The 20,330-nt window shown below is 37.8% G+C and overlaps 1 protein-coding gene across 2 annotated transcripts in view; it reads right to left on the bottom strand.

Moving 5' to 3' along the window:
- The window catches only part of LOC139148488 (sushi, von Willebrand factor type A, EGF and pentraxin domain-containing protein 1-like), a 33,330-nt gene extending 20,381 nt beyond the window's left edge, over window positions 1-12,949 (bottom strand). Inside the window, exons 1-4 of one of the 2 annotated variants that reach the window (XM_070719962.1) lie at window positions 11,932-12,949; window positions 5,233-5,382; window positions 4,912-5,064; window positions 2,886-3,116 (exon numbers count right to left, since the gene is read on the bottom strand). In XM_070719962.1, coding sequence (XP_070576063.1) covers window positions 2,886-3,116; window positions 4,912-5,064; window positions 5,233-5,382; window positions 11,932-12,634 — 1,237 coding nt within the window. In that variant the 5' untranslated portion in view covers window positions 12,635-12,949. The remainder of the gene's footprint in view (window positions 1-2,885; window positions 3,117-4,911; window positions 5,065-5,232; window positions 5,383-11,931) is intronic. The other variant, XM_070719963.1, reaches the window with a different exon arrangement.
- Between the last annotated feature and the right edge of the window lie 7,381 nt (window positions 12,950-20,330).

Here is a 20,330-nt window from a genome sequence, read left to right as displayed (position 1 = left end):
TGAGTGATGCTAAATATGCAAATTACTCCTATCAAGCAATGTAGGAAGATCGCTGTGGAAAATCTAATTTTTGTAATGGTTTCCCTTCACATCATCAATGTACGGCCTGGCCATCGCAGCATTTTATTTTGAACTCTTACGGGTATTCAGATTGATTTCAGAAATTTTCTGTACTGCTTTAAAACAGTTACTTTATGATTCGAAAGTTGATGAAAGCAGTGTCAATAAATTGGCTGTGTCAATTTCACTCTGTCTCTGTGTCATTCTAGGCATTCCTCATAGAAAAGGGAAATAAAGCCAGTGTCAAGAAAATGTTCAAATAATATCAGTACAACTTGATACATGGAGAATGTCAAATAAATTACTAAGTCAGGCAATTTGTAAAGTTCAACAACATATTAATTCATTGAAGCAAGCCAATAGTTAACTTTGTCCCAGTTTTCCAAATTTTTTCTACCTTTTGTAATGGGGAGTGTGATGTGTCTGTGAGTGTGGGGGTGGGCAGTTGAAACATCCTTTGCATGTCAGCCTTGACATTCTTTCCACACTTGACTTGCTGTTCTCAAAGATTACAGTGTGCCTATAGATTCACACTTTACCAAGACTGTATAGAAAATGAAATGTGCCTGAAGGTATATTGTCATACTGACAAAGATATTTCCTTGTAGCTTTAAAGTCAGTTTGCAATTACATGTAATTATTACATGAATGTACCAGTAGGAAAAACCCTGAAAGTTGGAAAATACCTGTACCATGTAGCAAATTTTGTTTTGTTTCTTGACACAATCAATGTCCTTGATATTACTGCTTAGATATTTGGCATCTACACTGTTTGTCTGCCCTCAATTTCTTTGTCCTGGTACATACTGTAGTACCTCTTTTATTACTCAAAACCATTCTTTCAATTTCTAGGTGGGGTGACTTGGATCATTGTAAAACACTTCAGAACACTTTTATGTACACTTTGACTGCCCACTGAACAATCTCTCTCTTCAAACCAGAATATTTACTTCCTTGTGCTACGATAATTCACAAAGGTTGACAATGAAGTCGGTCACCTTGTGAATGGAGAGGCGTGTACTCTATTGAACTTTCCTTGCTGTATCAACTCCAGGGATTTCATGCTGAAAATGCCCTACCAAATATCAAATGCTGGCTCCTGTCTGTGAGAACACTTTCACCAGAGCATAGCCAATGTTTGTGATTTCAAAGTAATTTACATCTAGAGCAATTTTTGATTTCAGTTTAAGTTCATATATTAGCAACTAATTCTTGCAACCTTCCATAGCTTTTGTATTGTGCAAGGGTTAAGGTGGTTGGAAAGGCTATTTTTGCACCAATTCTTTTCTCAGAGTTAATGTCAAGTTTCAAGTGTTAGAATTAAGATATTTAGTTCAAATTTTCAGGATAACTCCCTTAGTTAATATTATCTCCAAAGAATATAAAAATTGTATATTTGCAGCCATGATTTTGAAATATGACACCAGTAAATATTAAAATTTAATTTTTCATATTTTTTTTACATATTTGAATTTAATAGTAATTGGATAGTATTAATATTACCAAATTAGTTATAAATATGTTGACACTATTTATTGTAAGATTTGTACGGCAGGATTTGTAAATAAAATTTGTTTTTATGATTTTACATGGGTTTATATATCAAAAAATTATTAAAAATTCTTTCAAATTTCAAAATGTGATTTTTCAAAAAGTACTTCAAATACAGGAAAATTGTGCCGTACAAATCTTATCTGTAACCTTGTTAATAGGCAGTAAAAATTCCATGTCCATATCTCATTTAAAAGTTGGATTAAATTGGTATACAATTATGTAGGAAAACTGTTATTCTGTCAAAAATGTTGAAAACAAGCCATATTTGCACCCCTCTTTTGAAGTCATAGAGCAGTTTTTTTTTGTTAATCTCACTTTTGACACCTCTTTGACACTCAAAGAATCTAAAAATGCATTTACAATAGCAGTCACTCACTCTGAATGCCAGCACCGCCTTGTCAAACTTTCCTGAAAAACAACAAATAATGACTTTCCCTTTTCAAACATTTTATTAAAAGCTAGGGGACCTCTACCATAGTTAATACACTAAGGACTCCCCAACTTCTTCTTATTTGGTCAGTTTTTCAGAAGTTTTAACAGGCTATAATTCTGCAATGCCTTTGTGCCCAAATGTCTAGTTTTTTTTATTCCACAGAGAATGTTGACTACTTTTACATTTTAATAGTTTTGTTGAAATTTATAACTGACGCTCTAAGCCTTTCCAACCACCTTAAACTACATGATGTTAAAATGCATTGTGGGTAAAAAATAAACTTTTCACCACAGCAAGCATTTGAGATGGTGATCTCGTAAATACTTTTAACACAAATGTAAGCGCTGTCATGGCAACCAGTTCAATTTGTTTGTGAAACCAGTTCAACTCATCATATTTTCACCTTTTTTGGCATTTTGGGCATTAATCTTATGTGTTTCACCAGTAGAAATCCACCACATCAAAAATATGGTCGACTCTCTGAAAGTTGTATGACTCACTTACCGGTAGGTGGCAAAATTGTTTTTTAAGGTACTGAGAATTACACAGCTACAGAGGTAACTGTAACACTATGATTGTTTGCCTAAACTGCATCATCTGTGGTGATTTCAAACAAACATGAAATACAAATTTCAATTAATCATGGATGATTTCAAAATACAGACTGCGATTGGTCAGAAATTTGATGACCTTTCACCTTTCCCTATTTGTGAATATGCATTGTTATGGCTGTGGTTATGATCCTCAGATGACCTTATTCAACAAAGTAACTAGCCAAAGAAATAGTCCCTATTTAAAGCTACAGTTTTCACAGACTGGATATACAAACACATCTTACCTTCACAGGCAGGCAAATCTCCATACCAGTAACCTGTTCCATTGATGAAGGGTAGGCAGGTCACTGCTCGGCTTGATACTAGTCGGTAACCATGGTTACACTCAAAGTGGCATGAGTTATAAACAGTGTTATCACATACTTGACCAGTGTTGGCAGTTTCTGACAGTACGATACCTGATACATGAAAGCTTGTGGAGTGTTCTACAACTGGCAGGGCTTGGCATGTTGTCACTTTGTTTACAAACAAGAAACAAAACAAATAAATTGAACATCCATTGAACAACAGTGATCATTGTACATAGTATTTAGAAAATTTCACAAATTTTATTAAGGCTCTGTAGATTTTTCCATTCCAATAAATTAAATATTCATATTTGATCAATTATTTGAATGGATTGAAAAATTTGACCAATTATTTGCATGGTTTAAACATTCATATTGAATCAATTAATATGCATAGATTAAATATTCATATTTGATCAATTATTTTGAACCATTTAAACATTTATGTTGGATCAATTATTCTGCAAAGATTGAATATTCATATTGGATCAATTATTTTGAACCATTTAAACATTCATGTTGGATCAATTATTCTGCAAAGATTGAATATTCATATTGGATCAATTATTTTGCATAGATTAAACATTCATATTGGATAAGTAGTTTGAATATTCTCATTGATCAAACAATCTTCACACTATTTCCAAAATGTAAGAGTAAATGTGCGAAATTTTCAACAGTGCTCCATCTCCTCAATGCTATATATAGACAACCATCTGATTTGTACATTATATCAATACTAATGTCTGTGATGCACTACTGCAGGAATCATCTCCATGGTGACTCAAAACCTACATGTACATAAGGAATGGTATGCACAAGAACATTCATCTCTCTATTGAATTTTTTATGATTGTTTTTGACTGGTGAATTGTAAAGTTTAAGTCTTATAGACAATCTTCATCGATCTATTATAAAGACCATCAGATGTGAACATTATTGCTTGCACACGAATAGAATACAAAATGGATGCCAATCTTGTCTATTTTGTGAATACCCTTAGATAATACTATGTCAATGGGTATTTTTCCAGTTTATTGACAGCAGCTACTGATGTATCAAAAAACAGTTGGGCAGAAAAGTACAATCCTTCATATCTGGTGACACAGTGCAAATTTCCGCTTTGAATTCTGGGGGGGGGGGGGTCAGGTCTCTGTAAGTGTCATAATTGAGTTTGTCAGAGAGCTAATACTGCCAGGGAAAGAGACTATGTGGAGTCAGACCCTGGAGTGACAATCTATGGTCAGACCCTGGAGCGAGAGTCTATGGTCAGACCCTGGAGTGAGAGTCTATGGTCAGACCCTGGAGTGACAGTCTATGGTCAGACCCTGGAGTGACAGTCTATGGTCAGACCCTGGAGTGACAATCTAACGGTATGGTCAGACCTTGGAGTGACAGTCTATGGTCAGACCCTGGAGTGAGAGTCTATGGTCAGACCCTGGAGTGAGAGTCTATGGTCAGACCCTGGAGCGACAGTCTACGGTATGGTCAGACCCTGGAGTGACAGTCTATGGTCAGACCCTGGAGTGACAGTCTATGGTCAGACCCTGGAGTGACAGTCTATGGTCAGACCCTGGAGTGACAGTCTATGGTCAGACCCTGGAGCGACAGTCTATGGTCAGACCCTGGAGTGACAATCTAACGGTATGGTCAGACCCTGGAGTGAGAGTCTATGGTCAGACCCTGGAGTGAGAGTCTATGGTCAGACCCTGGAGTGACAGTCTATGGTCAGACCCTGGAGTGACAGTCTATGGTCAGACCCTGGAGTGACAATCTATGGTCAGACCCTGGAGTGACAGTCTATGGTCAGACCCTGGAGTGACAGTCTATGGTCAGACCCTGGAGTGACAGTCTATGGTCAGACCCTGGAGTGACAGTCTATGGTCAGACCCTGGAGTGACAGTCTATGGTCAGACCCTGGAGTGACAGTCTATGGTACGACTACCAATGCAATAGTACTTACCTCTGCATCCATTTCTAAGGTCACTGGAGTAGCCAAGTGGACACACACAATGGTCAACATCAGTAGCCCCTACAGTATAGGTTGTCCTTCCATTTGGACATGGTTGACAAGGTTCAGGGGTCCTTTCTGACTTGTAACTTCCAAGCGGACACTCTGAACAGAAAAGAACAATAACATATATGAAACTTTGCTGACATTGGACCCCCTAGGATTATGTTTATTTGCTGAATTCTTCAGTGTGGGCACAGCCTTGTTCAGTCTTGCCATTTATTTGCATCAACATATCTATGGTTTCTATTGGAATGAGATACGGTAGTTTACCTTCGCAATCAGCTCCACTGCCTTGATGTCCAGTATCACAGACACATTGGTAAACTCCTATATCCAATCCACACAGGCAAACAGCATTGTCACCGCATGTTGATTTACAATTGTCTATTTCCACAGTTTTCCAACTATTTTCTTCTTTATCTGCAAGAAGTAAAACAAAATTTTCTAAATTATTTCCTTCAACCATGTTCAGACATTTACATTTGCTGAACCTAGCTGTCTTGGAAGAAAATCAGAATTCAAGCTGTAAACCGTACATGAAATCTTGGTCAAGGATTTGATAGTAAACTTGTGGGAACCCCAGATACCATTTATAATGTACCCTGATCTGTTTGGATTAACCAGTAATTACCATATATAAATATTAGTATAGTTATCCAAGTTTCAGGTACTCACTTGATAATCAGTATTGGATTAACAATTTGTTCAGTTCATCTGTTCAGTAACCTTGGGTTATACTGATAGTACTGGTATGTTTCCTAGGCTTGAAATATTTGTTCTAGGCATATCTTATCTTTATGATCATCTTTAGTCCACTGGGACATCCACTAGTGCAGTGCAAATATCAATGGTCTTTAGTGTTTTTGTTTTTGATGTTGTTTATGTTATTATTGGTAATAAAATTGAATACAAATATTTTCTCTTTGTTGATTCATTTCATGTCTTCCTTAATCCACGTAACAGTACAATGACATAATAATTATAGAGCTTCCAAGGCTTTGAGGTACCAGCGAGGTACAGTACAGCGCCAGTGTCCATTCTTTAGTATAAACACATAGCACAAGTGTCTATTCTTTGCTATACACACAGCACTGGTGTCTATTCTTTGCTATACACACAGCACCAGTGTCTATTCTTTGCTTTATACATACACAGTGCCAGTGTCTATATTTTGTTATAACACGCCATATGCTTATTCCGTGTCACGATTTGCCAGAATACGTCACGTGACGAGAAAATAGATACATCTAGTCCCCACCGGACCGAAAAAAGTGACGTCAGAGGGTATTTTTTGAAAAGCTATTTCCCTAGGGAAATAGTTCTGACCAAATTTGGGAAAGTGCCCGATCACGTGACCGTAGTGTCGTCTGCAGCTTTGTAACAATGGCGGGTGACTAGAACGTGATGTGCATCCGGGATAGGTGATGACACATTCTCTAAAACAGATTTTCCAACATTTTCCAACATTCCAACAGCGTAGGAACTTGAACAGGTCATCGACAGAAAAGATTAAAGTGCAACTAAGGATGTCGCTAGGTATGCTTAGAATATTTTTTGAAAGAAAGTGGTAATACCACATACAACTGAAACCGCTGTGGAAACATCGGCCAGTAAACTTGTCACAATGGATTGTTGCGGTACAAAATATCAAATCACATTAAAAACCTTATACAACATGAGCATGTGGGGTGTTATAAAACACCTATTGCCTGGTCTTTATTCGGGCTATAGCACTCATCTATTACCCCTCGTGGCTGTGTGTTACCAGAAACACATCGCTATACCCCTCCGCCTATGGCCTCAAGGAATAGTGATGTGTTTCTGGTAACACACGGCCCCTCGGGGTAGGTAATAGATGGGCGCTAGCCCTGATGACCACGCAATAGGTGTTTACTATATACACACACGGCACCAGTGTCTATTCTTTAGTATATACCACACAGCACAGGTGTCTTTTCTTTAGTTTATACACACACAGCACTGGTATCTATTCTTTGTTATATACACACACAGCACAAGTGTCTATTCTTTCCTATATACAAACATAGCACTGGTGCCTATATTCTGCTATATACACACAGCACTGGTGTCTATTTTTGCTATATACACACACAGCACTGGTGTCTATTCTTTGCTATATACACACACAGCACTGGTGTCTATTCTTTGCTATATACACACACAGCACTGGTGTCTATTCTTTGCTATATACACACACAGCACTGGTGTCTATTCTTTGCTATATACACACACAGCACTGGTGTCTATTCTTTGCTATATACACACACAGCACTGGTGTCTATTCTTTGCTATATCAGTGTTTCAGTCATTTTACTGGGATTCCCCTTGGTATATCAATGCAAGTAGATAAGTGGACAGCAAAATTGTTACCAGGTCTCCCAAATCATTTACCAACATTCAAGAACCTTAGCAAAAACATTGTATACCGGTATACATACATACCACTGGCGTCTATTCTTTCCTACATGTATATACACACACAGCATCAGTGTCTATGATTTCCTACATACATACAATGTACACAGCACCAGTGTCTCATCTACTTAACTGACTAAAGCACCAGTCTCCTAAAAACCATGAAAATATGCTATCAACAATATCATCTTGTGTGGTCCAGTTTATCCATGAACTTACAAGCTTGCACATCCATGGTTTATCTATTGTAATGCCAAGACAATACTAGATACAGTCAGTACCGGTACTTATGTACTATCGCACATTTGTTAGGTGCGACATTCTCGGGTATATATTGTTCAGTATCAAAATTGGAAAATATCGATATTATCAATGACATCAAAAGTATACGATAGATATCGGATATTTTTGAGTGCTACATTGTGGGGATCAAACCAAAGATTAAAGAAAATACTGTCTAGTAAACTAAAGTTATCAGCCAATTATACTTTACTCTATCTCTTTAGGCGTTGACTTTGAGTGTGAATTGCTTCCAACTTAGAGATCATATGATTGGATAGCGTATCCACAAGTCCCCCATCTGTAGCCAACTTGTCTACCAACACACAATGATACCACAGTAACATTTCATTACAAATTTCTGGTAATGAAAACGATAACCCTGGACACCTTTTCCCCAATTTCTCTGTAATTTACCATCTGTTTGTCGCAAAGATGTTTTTGTAACCAAGTGTGACATTTTACCATTCTTTCCATGCAAATAGGTTTGAAGTTCGAGACCACCAAGAACCGATAGTTCTATATTCACTGTCATAAAACTTTTTTTTTGTTCATAATTTGAACCCATTTCATATTAAGCCTACATCACACTCTTTTCTGTCAAGTTGACAAGTAATTTGGTTGATATTCTGTGCTACATTAAAAAAAACGCAATAGAATGCCAAGCTGCCGCCCCTATAACAATCGCAATCATACCAATCCATAATCCAATAACACTAGGTCAGAATTCGTAAGACAATAGTTGTAAACATAGACACAAAACAGCACAGAACAGACAGTAACTAGACAGTACAAAAACAAAGTCAAATTCATGAAAGAAAGATATATGGACCTCTGGCCAAAAGACCAAGAAGTGCACGCGTATATGACAGGGGTTTCACTAAGTTTTGAAAAAGGGGGCCATATGAAAATTACAGGGGGCCAAGCCATACCAACCGCAAAACATGTGGATGTTTGGTCATACGACACGTACCCCTCCCCCTCCCCCTCCCCGCCCACCAATACACGGTTCCAAATTAGCTTTTAAAAAACTGGACAAAACAGTTCATGAACCATAAATGGTAAGTTACATTTTTTATTTCAAGAATTGCTTACAGAAATATGTTATTATGATCTGATGATCTACAAAGGAATCTGCATCCAGCCAAAGAACTTTAGCAGCTATTGTAATCCCACTTGTACAATTTAGGATGCAGTTTGCCTCTATGGTTCACCACTGAAAATAGTCATTTCCAATGATTGTTGGTAGAACAGAATGAAAATTTTTATGAATTTCGACTTTAACCTTAGTACACTAGCCGCCAGTCGCTCGGCATTTCTACTTTATTTACATGTTTCAAACGATCAGGGACCAACATTAGATAGCCTGGATTTACTTTCAAATCATCAACGGCAGCTGTTGTAAAAAAGTGTTCGTTTTATGAAAGTGTTCGTTTTTTGGAAACCACACTCAAAAATGCATCGTCTTCAACACAAAAAGCATACAAGATATGAATTCAGAGATGTATTGGAAGCCATCAATGCTGGTTTATTGAATGAATTATTACGGCTTTTGGTGCAGGAAAGCGATAGGTGCAGGCTATAGCAGCCATGGCCGGTTATTCCATTTCCTGACTTCCTGCATTGCCGTGTATGACGACTGTGCTACAGCCTACCGCTAAACGTCACAGTCTGCTAAAGTTTACACCTTCAATTTATTCAGTCTTGATATTTATATGCCCACAGAGTTAAGGCAATTAAGTCAAACGTAAGGAAAATCATTAAAATCCGAGAACGAACGTCGACTACCGATGCCAAGGTGTTGCTTACATTTTACAATCCACGGCTATGGATCGCGGTAGGGGCGATTGCTGATGCATTCAGAAGAAACATTTCCCAATAAATATTCATAAAACGCCGCAAAAGTATCAATATGATCTGAGAAATTGCCATCGGCTGTACCTTTCTTCATAAACCCGTCTGTATAAATTCTCCATTTCGACTCAACTAAATCACTTCACGGTTCACCCACATCTCATGACCGTCGCAATGTTGCGTTACTGCACACGCTCAATGACCCCTAACCTCAAACCACCCTGTGTACGTTGGACGTATTGCGTGCGGTACCTGAGTACCTACATCTGTAATAGCTTAGCGAGGCATAGCGTGATCGACAGATGCGAACGAGTGAACACAACATTTTCACTGAAAACCCCGCAAAAGTGTTGAAAACAAGTAATTCAGCATTAAGGATACAGATCATTGTAAACTTTTGCCGATATGCCGTTTGTTACCAGCTATTCATTCCTGTAAGCGGCACAACAATTAACATGATTTTCAGGTAATTACAGGCGGCCGTGATCGCCTTACAGCCGGCCATATGGCCGGTGGCCAGCTTTTAACGAAACCCCTGTATGATGTCAGGTGTTTCGAAAATAGTAAGCGCATCCTGCCATATATCAATCTGTAAGTCAGGTAGTGGTCACTAACTAAGGCCTCATGTCACCGATGCCATCAGCAATGTATCGCCCAACTCCGTTTGGTGCATAGAAAAATTATTGCATCCGTTGGCGCAATTTTGTGTATTGTGCCAATGCGTTACAGATTGCGCTGATTACTAAGAGCCTGGTTTTGCAGTCCAACCACAGGTGACCCAGACCCGTTGTGTTATTGTTGTTGTTGACCAACAAAATTCAACAAACATAACTATTGTATTGTTGTTGGTTCAAAAGTAATGTATATGTCCTAAGAAACACTACAAGGACACTGTCATTATTTGATCCAATGCAATGACCCATCATACACTCTCTGAAGAAGGGTAAACCTAATTCATGATTCACGATTCAAGATTCACAAATCAAGATTCACGATTCATGTTCTGCAGTTTAAGCTAGAAACAGACGCATTTTCGCCCAGATTTACTTGATCGATCCATGTACAGTACACTGATAAATCACCATTCAGTGGATAGAAAGAACAGGGAGAGAGTTGTTTTTCAAAATGATGCAGTGCATAAAATAGTGACCCTTCAAGAGTGTTTTGAAGGAAAAAAGTGGCCCTCTCCGATTATCATGCGCAACTGAAACCTGTTACTGATTTGAAGGCCTAGTGGTAAAATCGAGGTCAAAGGTCACTCTGTCACATGACATTTTATCACAAAAAAACCTTTTCTCTATTAGTAATACTTAACCCTCTCCACCAAAAATCAGACTTTTGGCTCTATCGGCTAACCTAGAATTAGATATGTGCATAATTGATGATGTTCAGGATGATGTAAGGGTCAAAGGTCAGGGACAACCCAACATTTGGGTGTGCAATTTGGTTCAATACCAGTCATTCTTCAATAGATGACTGGTAGATAGGATAAGATAAATCTGAGGGGTAGGGCAGGTCAAATGTGACATAGAAAATTTGGAAAAATAATACTTTGCAGGGCTTGTAACCTTGAAATTCTGCACATAGGAACCTAGCTCTATGATCTAAGGGACCGTTCAGTTTTTACGGCCGGGGGGGGGGGCGGCAAAATCCAGGGGGGGGGGGTCATCATAATTTTGGAATCCGCGAAGGGGGGGTCATCACTTTTTCACTGGTAGGAAAGGGGGGGTCACCACATTTTCAAAAACATAATTCCTACAATAAAGTTCACTTTTATGCCATGGCCATGATCGACCCTCTGTAAAAACATCGGCCCTGCCTCCCCATAATTTCTTTCCAGTCCCGCTATATGTACCGTAGAATTATTCATGCGAGAAGGCACCGTTGAAGCCCTAATGATGATTTATCAGTGTGTATGAATCAAAAAAGTCAATTGGAGTGAAAATGCACCTGTTTCTAGCTCAAACTGTAAAACATGACTCGTGAATCTTGAACCGTGAGTCGTGAAATTGAATTAGACTTACCCTCGGAATGGAGCGGACAGTTGCCGAGCCAGTGTGCGAACGACAAACCAGTGCTTGGCGTCTTTTCATAACATATGTTACGTCTGTCCTACCGAAGGTTCAAAGTTGGTATCTTTCTAGTTAGTTGATGGTGCTTACATTCCTTTCTTCACGAAGACGTCCACTCAGTCAATCCCCATGGAGGTAGCGGCTCCAGCCAGGGAAGCGGCCTCATGCACTCATGGAAGCGGCCATGTTGTTTATGTTTATCCTTCACAATACGGTATGCAAATGTATTATAATAATATATTTGCATACCGTACCCGGTCTCTCTCTCTCTCTCTCTCTCTCTCTCTCTCTCAATCAATCAATCAATCAATGTTTGATGCGTACTCACCCGTATTAAACTGTACTGCAAAGATCCTGAACTCATCGAAGGAGTTCAAGTGAATGGCAAAGGACTCATTCGATGTGATGGAAAGCAACTCTTCATATTCTGCATCACCGAAGCCGACAGCAAAAATACGCAACTGAGAAGTTATATTGTCATTCCATACCAACGATAATAACTCTCGACTTGCCACGGTGGGTTTCTCTCCTATGTCAGACGGTCCGTCGGTAATTAAAAAGATACGTTTTTCGGCCTCTGGACGCGAATTCTCCAAAATTTTTCGAGATTCCCTCAGAGCGTCAGTAGTCGCCGTCCATCCTTTCGCTTCTCTTGGAATTTTGTCGATTTCAGAAAATAGCTGACACTTGTCGAGGTCCACCGACTCGTCTCCGTCTGGTATCGAGTTATAGCTTACGGACACTGTGGTACTATAGGTAACAACAGCGACCCTTGCGTAATCCTTGCCAATGTGAAAATCGACCAACAAGCTTTTGATGAAAGAAAACACAGTGTCTACTGCACCATTCACCAATGACATACTTTGCGACTGATCGACCAGGAAAACTATATCAACTTGTCCCTCGCTCCCTAAAAGAAAGTCCTGTCGCAGTGCCCGGCGGAATTTGTCCGCTTCAGAACTACTTGCGTGTTTGATGGCGGCAAGAACGAAAATCCAAAGGGCTAGTCTCCCTCTTGGAGGACGCATCATGAAAATTGACGGTATATAATTAGGCCCTAAGTTGCCAAAAATTTATACGCACCGTATCAGAGGTTCACACCTATGAACCAGGAAGTTCAGTGGGCACCACCAGCACGACTGAGGAGAAAGTCACTTTCCGACAAACAAAGGCCGCGCCAACGCAATGTTAACAGCTAGACGATCCACACAGCTTGTCCACTTTGAATTAATGTTTCGGCGAATGAAGGTTTCTTGTAAGGAACTCAGACTACCGACGCAGTGAGTGAATTTTATAGTTCCCACTGTTGCACAGGCGTATACTTGAGCCGAACGAGCTGTGAGATTCTCAATTTGCATGCGAATATAGTAGCACGAAAACTTTTACCTCTAGCATGAAGACGATTGGTTATTTGATCAAGGTCACGGGGGGTCATCTGCCTGTTTCATGACACCCGTCCAATGCAACACAGTCCCGTCCGTCGGCGCGGTTGCGATGAACTTACCGATGATGAATTATGCAAGAGCTGTCCACGCACTTTTACTGGCAAAAGTTTGAAATGTTCGTACATTTTATGACTTTTTCATTTACTAAAGCTATCCAAAAATATTTTAACGTGAGTCTATTCTAAATAACACGGCCTTATTAAATCCGGTGCGAGCGCAAGACGTAAAAGTTGACAGCAAAACAGAGAATAAAACACAGACTCCTAGGATTGTATGCACTATCGTTTGAGGTGCCCATTCTTGTTTCATAGTTTGTGGATACACAATTCTATAATTTTTCAAGCAACGCCAAGAAAGTCAAAGCAGCAAACATTACCCTAGATGCAATAATTGTAGCCGGGATGTCGTTTAATATGCCGTTCGATATGTTGACTTCCGTATTTGCCCCTATACGGAAGTCAACATCGAATGGCACCGAACGACCCCGCCCCGCAGGCTATTGCAACTATCTGCTATTTATGATTTTTTTTTTCAATCTCACAACGGACAGTGTTTGGGGAAAATCAGGTACTCGATAAATGCGTGAATTCAGTTTTTGGGTTTTTTTCTTCAAAAATTGTCTTGGAGAGCCGTGCGTTTAGTTTCTCAGGGATTGGAATCTGTAGGGCAAGACTATAAGCAAACTCAGGAGAATCGCAACATGGAGGTATAGCTATCTTGCACATGTCACGTACACAATTAATGTGTGGCACGCGTGTACATTCGTTTACGAAAAAGGTTCTTATAACAACACTGAAGTTTATTCCTTGCAGATACATTTTACAGCAGCAATTTCATAAACCGAAGATAAAACTCTTGTTGACCTTTGATGTGAAATTGCCATTTCTTTCAAGTGATGGTTGCGTTTTGAATAATCTGATTAATATCAGGTGTAGATATGGCCACCTTTCAAGCTTTGTTTGTTATTGGCTGTTCTCGTTGCCTGATAATATGAGGCGTTTATCAATCAACGACATCGATTACTCGAAATATGTTTCTATTGATCCGTTCTGTCGATCATCAACTACCATAATTATATAATTATTATTATTATTATTTATTATTAATTCTTTGTTTCGGACAATGAGCAGTCCATATATATAAATCATTACAGAATTGGGAGAAAAATGATACAAAAATGGTGAAATCAAGAAAAATTCATTTATGGGTTAGACAATGAAGAAATATTTCTGTACAAAGAAACTCAGATTAGAAGACTGAATTTATCTACTTCTCCTCAAGTCAGAAGTGAAGTACACAACATCATACACCTTAGGTATAATTAAGTTTTCACTCATAGAAATCCTTTTCATCGAACTATTGATTTGCTTTCTAAGCAAAGCATCAAAAGTGTCAATCCTATTATATACAAACATAGTACTAGCACTGCTACGTCTGTCATATCGCAGAAATATGCGACCAGCGTTATTGTAAGCAACTTTCAATTGTTTCAGGGTGCTTTTATTACAGCTGACCCATAAGTTACCACCATACAATTGATAACAATACGCTTTAAATAGTTTACACTTAACACTTTGAGAACACAGAGAAAATTTTCTCAAAAGCATGTTAGCAGAGATATAAAAAGATCTCCTCTGACGCTCGATATCAGAATTGTCACTGAAGGTATTTGTCAACAAATAGCCGAGGTGTTTTTATTCAACAAATCGCAGTCTAACTCCATTGAGATAAACAGCTGGAATATGCTCAACCATACATCGCTTGAAAGTTATACATTTCTCTGTATTGAAAACAATATCATGAATATTGCCATAATTGCTACAAATATTTAAAAGTTTCTGAGTTCCTTTCACTGACGTGCTTATCAGACATATATCATCTGCATACATCAGATGGTTAACAAAAATACCACCGATGTTGCAACCAACCTTAGAATTAATCAATCTATGGGTCAGATGGTCCATATACACGTTGAAAAATTTTCGCTGAGAGCTACATACTGTATCAGCTGTTGATAGGAATCGTACAAATCCCACTTAACTGTTAACACATGGTAAGACATCACTGATTTTAGTCCCAGTTTAACATCATATGCCTGATATGTATTGATTTTAGCCAAGTTTTACGTGCAGGATATTTGTAAGATGCTAAATTGAAGCATTGGAAAACAATGGATTATTCACGAACATCGCGGAATAAAAAATACCCGAAGCCAGTAATGATAACCAAGTGCAATTTTGATACAATTTGACATGGAAGAATTAATTTTTTGACGAAATTTTACTAGGGTTGTCGTTGTTACACATTGTGTAGTTGCTTGCTTTCTAGCTTTGTTTTAATAGTTTCGAAATCAAATTCGAGAAACGTTTTTGAATTTAGACCCCACTGCATGTGAACTGAGTAGAATCACGTCTTTCACGAAAACAAACTTGTAAGTCTAATTCTGCTAATAATTCTGATAATTGCAATGCAAAACACAACTAGTAAGTTTCTGAATTAAAAAAATAACTTTTCTGACTTTAAGTTGGAATTAGTGCAATCATCTTGATATGAAGGAGGGTAATATCCTTCCCCTGTACAGTAAGTGTCAAAGTGAGACTACTCACAATGGCCCCTTGATTTGTGTGCTCAGACATTATTTGCTAAGGGTTTCTCCAATTTTATCAGTTTCTGAACAATTTGAAATTTAGAATTTAATTTAAGGATTATTGGTTAAAACAAAGTTCCAAAATTATTGAGCATGTTTAAAATTCAGGAGTAAATTGAATAAGAATTCGATGTTGGAAGGTGCTAAAAATTGTACACTTGTCAAAGCAAAGTTATCAGCAACTAAGATGGTCTCATCATACCACCTGTCAGACATGTTAATTTCCTTTTTACAAACATTAAAAAAATCAATATCCTTTCTTTTGCCAACACAAATGCAACTTATTCCCTTAGTTTCCTTGAAAATATTGCATATGGCTGTCAAAATCTATGTTGACAAAATCACAAAATTGCTATCTCCTTTGCGGAAAAGGGGTTGGTATTCTCATTATTCAAAGTGAGAAATTAGAGAACTATGATTATCAAAACTATGGTCCCAGAATTTTGAAATATGGACCCAGCTGTTCTGTGTACTGAAGAAATTTGCTTCAGTTCAGTGAGTGATCTCCGTGTGTGTGGATCATTGAGAATTGTGGGTAGCCTCACTTATTGAGGTCTGTTGTCTTACAACTCAAGATATCGATATTAGAGGAAAACTACTGGTTTAATCAGGAACTGAGGAAAATAGCTTTGACTTATGATAATATATTCAATATTTTTATCCTAGATAAACAAGCACAATCCATGTTTGATTTCAGTAAGATTGTGTTCTCTTTAGAGTACACTGACATAGGAAGCATTAGCCTGGCACATGCAACGCTTTATGTAAAATGTCCAATCTTACTTTTTCATTTTGACAAATGAATTCATGTCAAGATATAAATTTACTCGTCAACAGTAATAGCATTCGGTGTATGTGACGTATATAACCGGCCAAAATTATGAAACTATTTAAGTTGTTCAATCGTTAGACGACTCGGATATAACGAAAGTATGCGAGACATTGATCAAAACTTGGCCCGCTTTGCAATCGGTAAGACTGCTGATCTATTGTTTGCGTGTGTTTATTCACGTGTTTACCAGTTTGCTGTCTTTCTAGTCAGTCATTTGTCTGCATGTCGTTTGTCAGTTCGTCTATTTAGGTCAATTTATTCGTTTTTGTGATCACTTGTGTATTATTCAGTTTTAGCCCCCATGTGGTCTCACAACATCATACCACGGTATGACAGTGTATAATATCATAACTGCTTGACTTCATGGCTCATATGCTCATAAAAGTTGCACGCTGGTAGCATGTTATTAGGGACTAGTCAGTTTCTTCGATGGGGTGGGGGGTGGGGCGCGACGGTGTGTAATTAATTGCGGACGTCAAAAACTTGAAGTGGCTGACCCCCTTCCAACTTTATAAACATATATATATATATATATATATATATATATATATATATATATATATATATATATATATAAACACAAATTACTTCAAGTACAAAGTAATGAAATATGTTACTTAGGTTTCATGCATCCTGCGATCCTCAGACAGAAGGATTCCTAGCTCGACACTCATGTATATATATATATATATATATATATATATATATATATATATATATATATATATATATATATATATATATATTATTTTATCACATTTTTTATCACATTTATTTTTCAACACATTTACATTTTTTAAGTATTGACATTGAATTTTACCCTGTATTTTTACCACTTTTTATTTTGATGGTGACAATTATTTTTTAAGACTTTTACATCTTTTTTTTAAAATATTGACATTGAATTTTACCCTGTACTTTTACTAGTTTTTATCTTGATGGTGAAATTTTTACTTCAGGAGAGTTCTATTTTCTCCTGGCTTAAATATTTCAGTACTGGTTGGTTTTCCTGCAGCTGTCTCTCCACTTTCAAAGACATTGCAGAATCGTCAAGGTCGAGCCGTCTTAGCTTAACCCCTGGCGTAAGATTCCTTCAATGCTTGATCTTTTTGGAATAATAAATCGAAATTTATGAATTGACCATGTGGCAATCAAAATAATAAGATTTACATAGTTATTTACAGTTGCATTAATATCGATTCCTATTACAATACACTTAAACAACAAAGGTACATGTGTTCCACAGGCAATCTGAATGATGTCTTCAACAAATTTCCAAACTTTCTTAGCTTCTGTACATTCAAAGAAACGATGCTGTGTAGTGTCTACACTGTTACAATAATCACACAAAGCATTGTCTTTTATCTTCCACTGATAAAGTTTTAAATTGTTTACACATCTTTTATGCAAAAATTTCCAGTTAAATTCTTTTAACTTGTTTTCGTCTGTAATCTTGTGTGCCAAAACCCATATTTTGCTCCAATTTACTGCTTGCACAAGATTTTCTTCCAGCTGAATATTTTTGCTGGGTGTGACACGCTGTTAATCAAGAACTTATAAACCTGCTTTGTATGCAGCTTTTTTAGCTTTACAATATCTCCTAGAATCACTATATCTATACGACGTCTCGAACAGATGAAAATCTGTACATAGAATTCCATACAATATTTTCAGAGAAACTATGTTCTCTTTTAACTGGAATTAAGTTCCATGCTTCAAGAATACAGCGATAAAACTCAGGCAATTTAGCTACAAAAATCCCAGAATTAACTATTTGCTTTGACAGAACATCACGGAGGATAGAATGCTGCGCTGTTGGCTTTCTCAATTTCCTCACTCAGTAAATTGAAATAGTTTTTTTTTTCATTCCTTAACGGAGTTTGGAGCACAGATGTTTAAGTAGTAAAATATTAGAATTGTCACTCTGTTGTCACTCTATTTTTTTCATCTATTGCAAACAGCGCCACCAGCGGTAATAAAAAAAACACCACTAACCTGAGGGCACAAGATTGTTGATACTCGATTGAAAAAGGTGATCAGATAATTTATAAAACTGTACGTTAAAGTTTATGATTTTTGAAAAAAACAAAAATTACCCGAAGAAGTTAGATAAGATAAATCTAGGAATGGGTCGTTAGATCGTTGGAGGGTTTATCAAAACACGTAAGAAATTTAAGTTTCCAAAGTGAAAGTTATCATATCTTTCGATCTGGTTACTTTAAAACAATATTCTAATGACTAAAACGAGTAAAAGTCTAGGCGAGCATGCTTTCCTGATTTCAAAATCGAAATTTGTCAAATGAATTAAACCATAATATCCTTATCGGATTTGGGCACTTCCACGCCTTAGTTTAGATGAATGGGAGCGTTCAAATTCAGATGCAACTGAATGAATTTCGCCGTACACGTCTTTTAATTACCAACCTTACCAACGTTCCAAACTATTGGGCAAAATACCGGCGTGACTGCCTTGACCGATCCAATTTGACCACACGACTAGCAAAAGTCAATATATAATGATAAAAGACCTAGAAATCACATAACCCGAGGTTCGATATCACATAGACAGAAATCACCACAGGCGCTCCTTAGCTGGGTAGTCTGCTAAGTAGATCGATTTTCGGATCGATCTATTGATCCCGTGATCGATATGCCCGCCACTGCAACCTAAGGTTGCAGTGGCGGGCAAGGTTGCAGTGGCGGGCATATCGACCACGGGATCAATAGATCGATCCGAAAATCGATCTACTTAGCAGACTACCCAGCTAAGGAGTGCCTGTGGAAATCACACAATCCGAGGTGTCTTTGCAGAACCGCCGCAATACGTGTTTCTTTTTCTACGCGCACATCCTTTACTGATATACGGGCTTGTGACAATGGGGGGGACTTGAAAAATTTTCATCATATAGAGGGGGGATTTGAAAATGTTTAAGGGTATGAAGGGGCATCTGGAAAAAAGTAAGATTTCAATCGCGATTCCTCCAGGCCCCCCAATCGTTATTTGTGAACGCAGCCTAACATAACCCGAGGTTCGATATCACATAGACAGGAATCGCAAGTAACCTTTTAGGTAAAGAATAGGGGTTGGCCTAACTATCCAAAGACCCAGCCAGATAAAAGTATCAAAAACACGTTATTTGCTAAATTTAATTGGTGATAAGACTTTGTCAACTGAAGATTGCAAATGTACCTTCCTCACGGCAGTACAAAGCTATTGTTCAATTTATTTCCCAGTGACCAGAGACTGTCGATGTTTCCATTAGGCTACATAATGTATCCAGAGACTGTCGATGTTTCCATTAGACTACATAATGTATCCATATGACAAATTGAACATAGCCACACCTGTCAATATTTATGCAGTGAATGCACACATTGTCCCATTAATGCACCGTCCCTCCACCCACGGTGATTAATGCAACAAATTCTGTAAAATGTTATCGTAAGGTCACATCTTTTATCTTTGTAGTCTAATGGGATAATATCAATTTGCATTTCATTCCAAGTCAAAATATTACATGTACTATTTTTATATTACGCAATAAAAAACCATGTCAGATGCAGGAAAAGCCTGCACGCACCGTATTGCATCATGGGTATGATAATGTTGCTGACAGTAACAGACACAACAACGCAAACGTATCACGGCTGTAAAAAAATCACAGCTATGTCTCAATATTCCTTTGTGTTTTTTTGCATTGCCAGCTTTGGCGCAGGAAGTATGGTGTCATTACTGGTTGTGTTCCAGTTTGCTTATTATCAATCGACAATTCCTAAAATACCGACTGTGAAACAGAACATCG

The sequence above is a fragment of the Ptychodera flava genome, chromosome 13 (assembly GCF_041260155.1).
Source record: "Ptychodera flava strain L36383 chromosome 13, AS_Pfla_20210202, whole genome shotgun sequence".
NCBI lineage: Eukaryota > Metazoa > Hemichordata > Enteropneusta > Ptychoderidae > Ptychodera > Ptychodera flava.
This window is presented reverse-complemented; position numbering and strand designations above follow the sequence as displayed.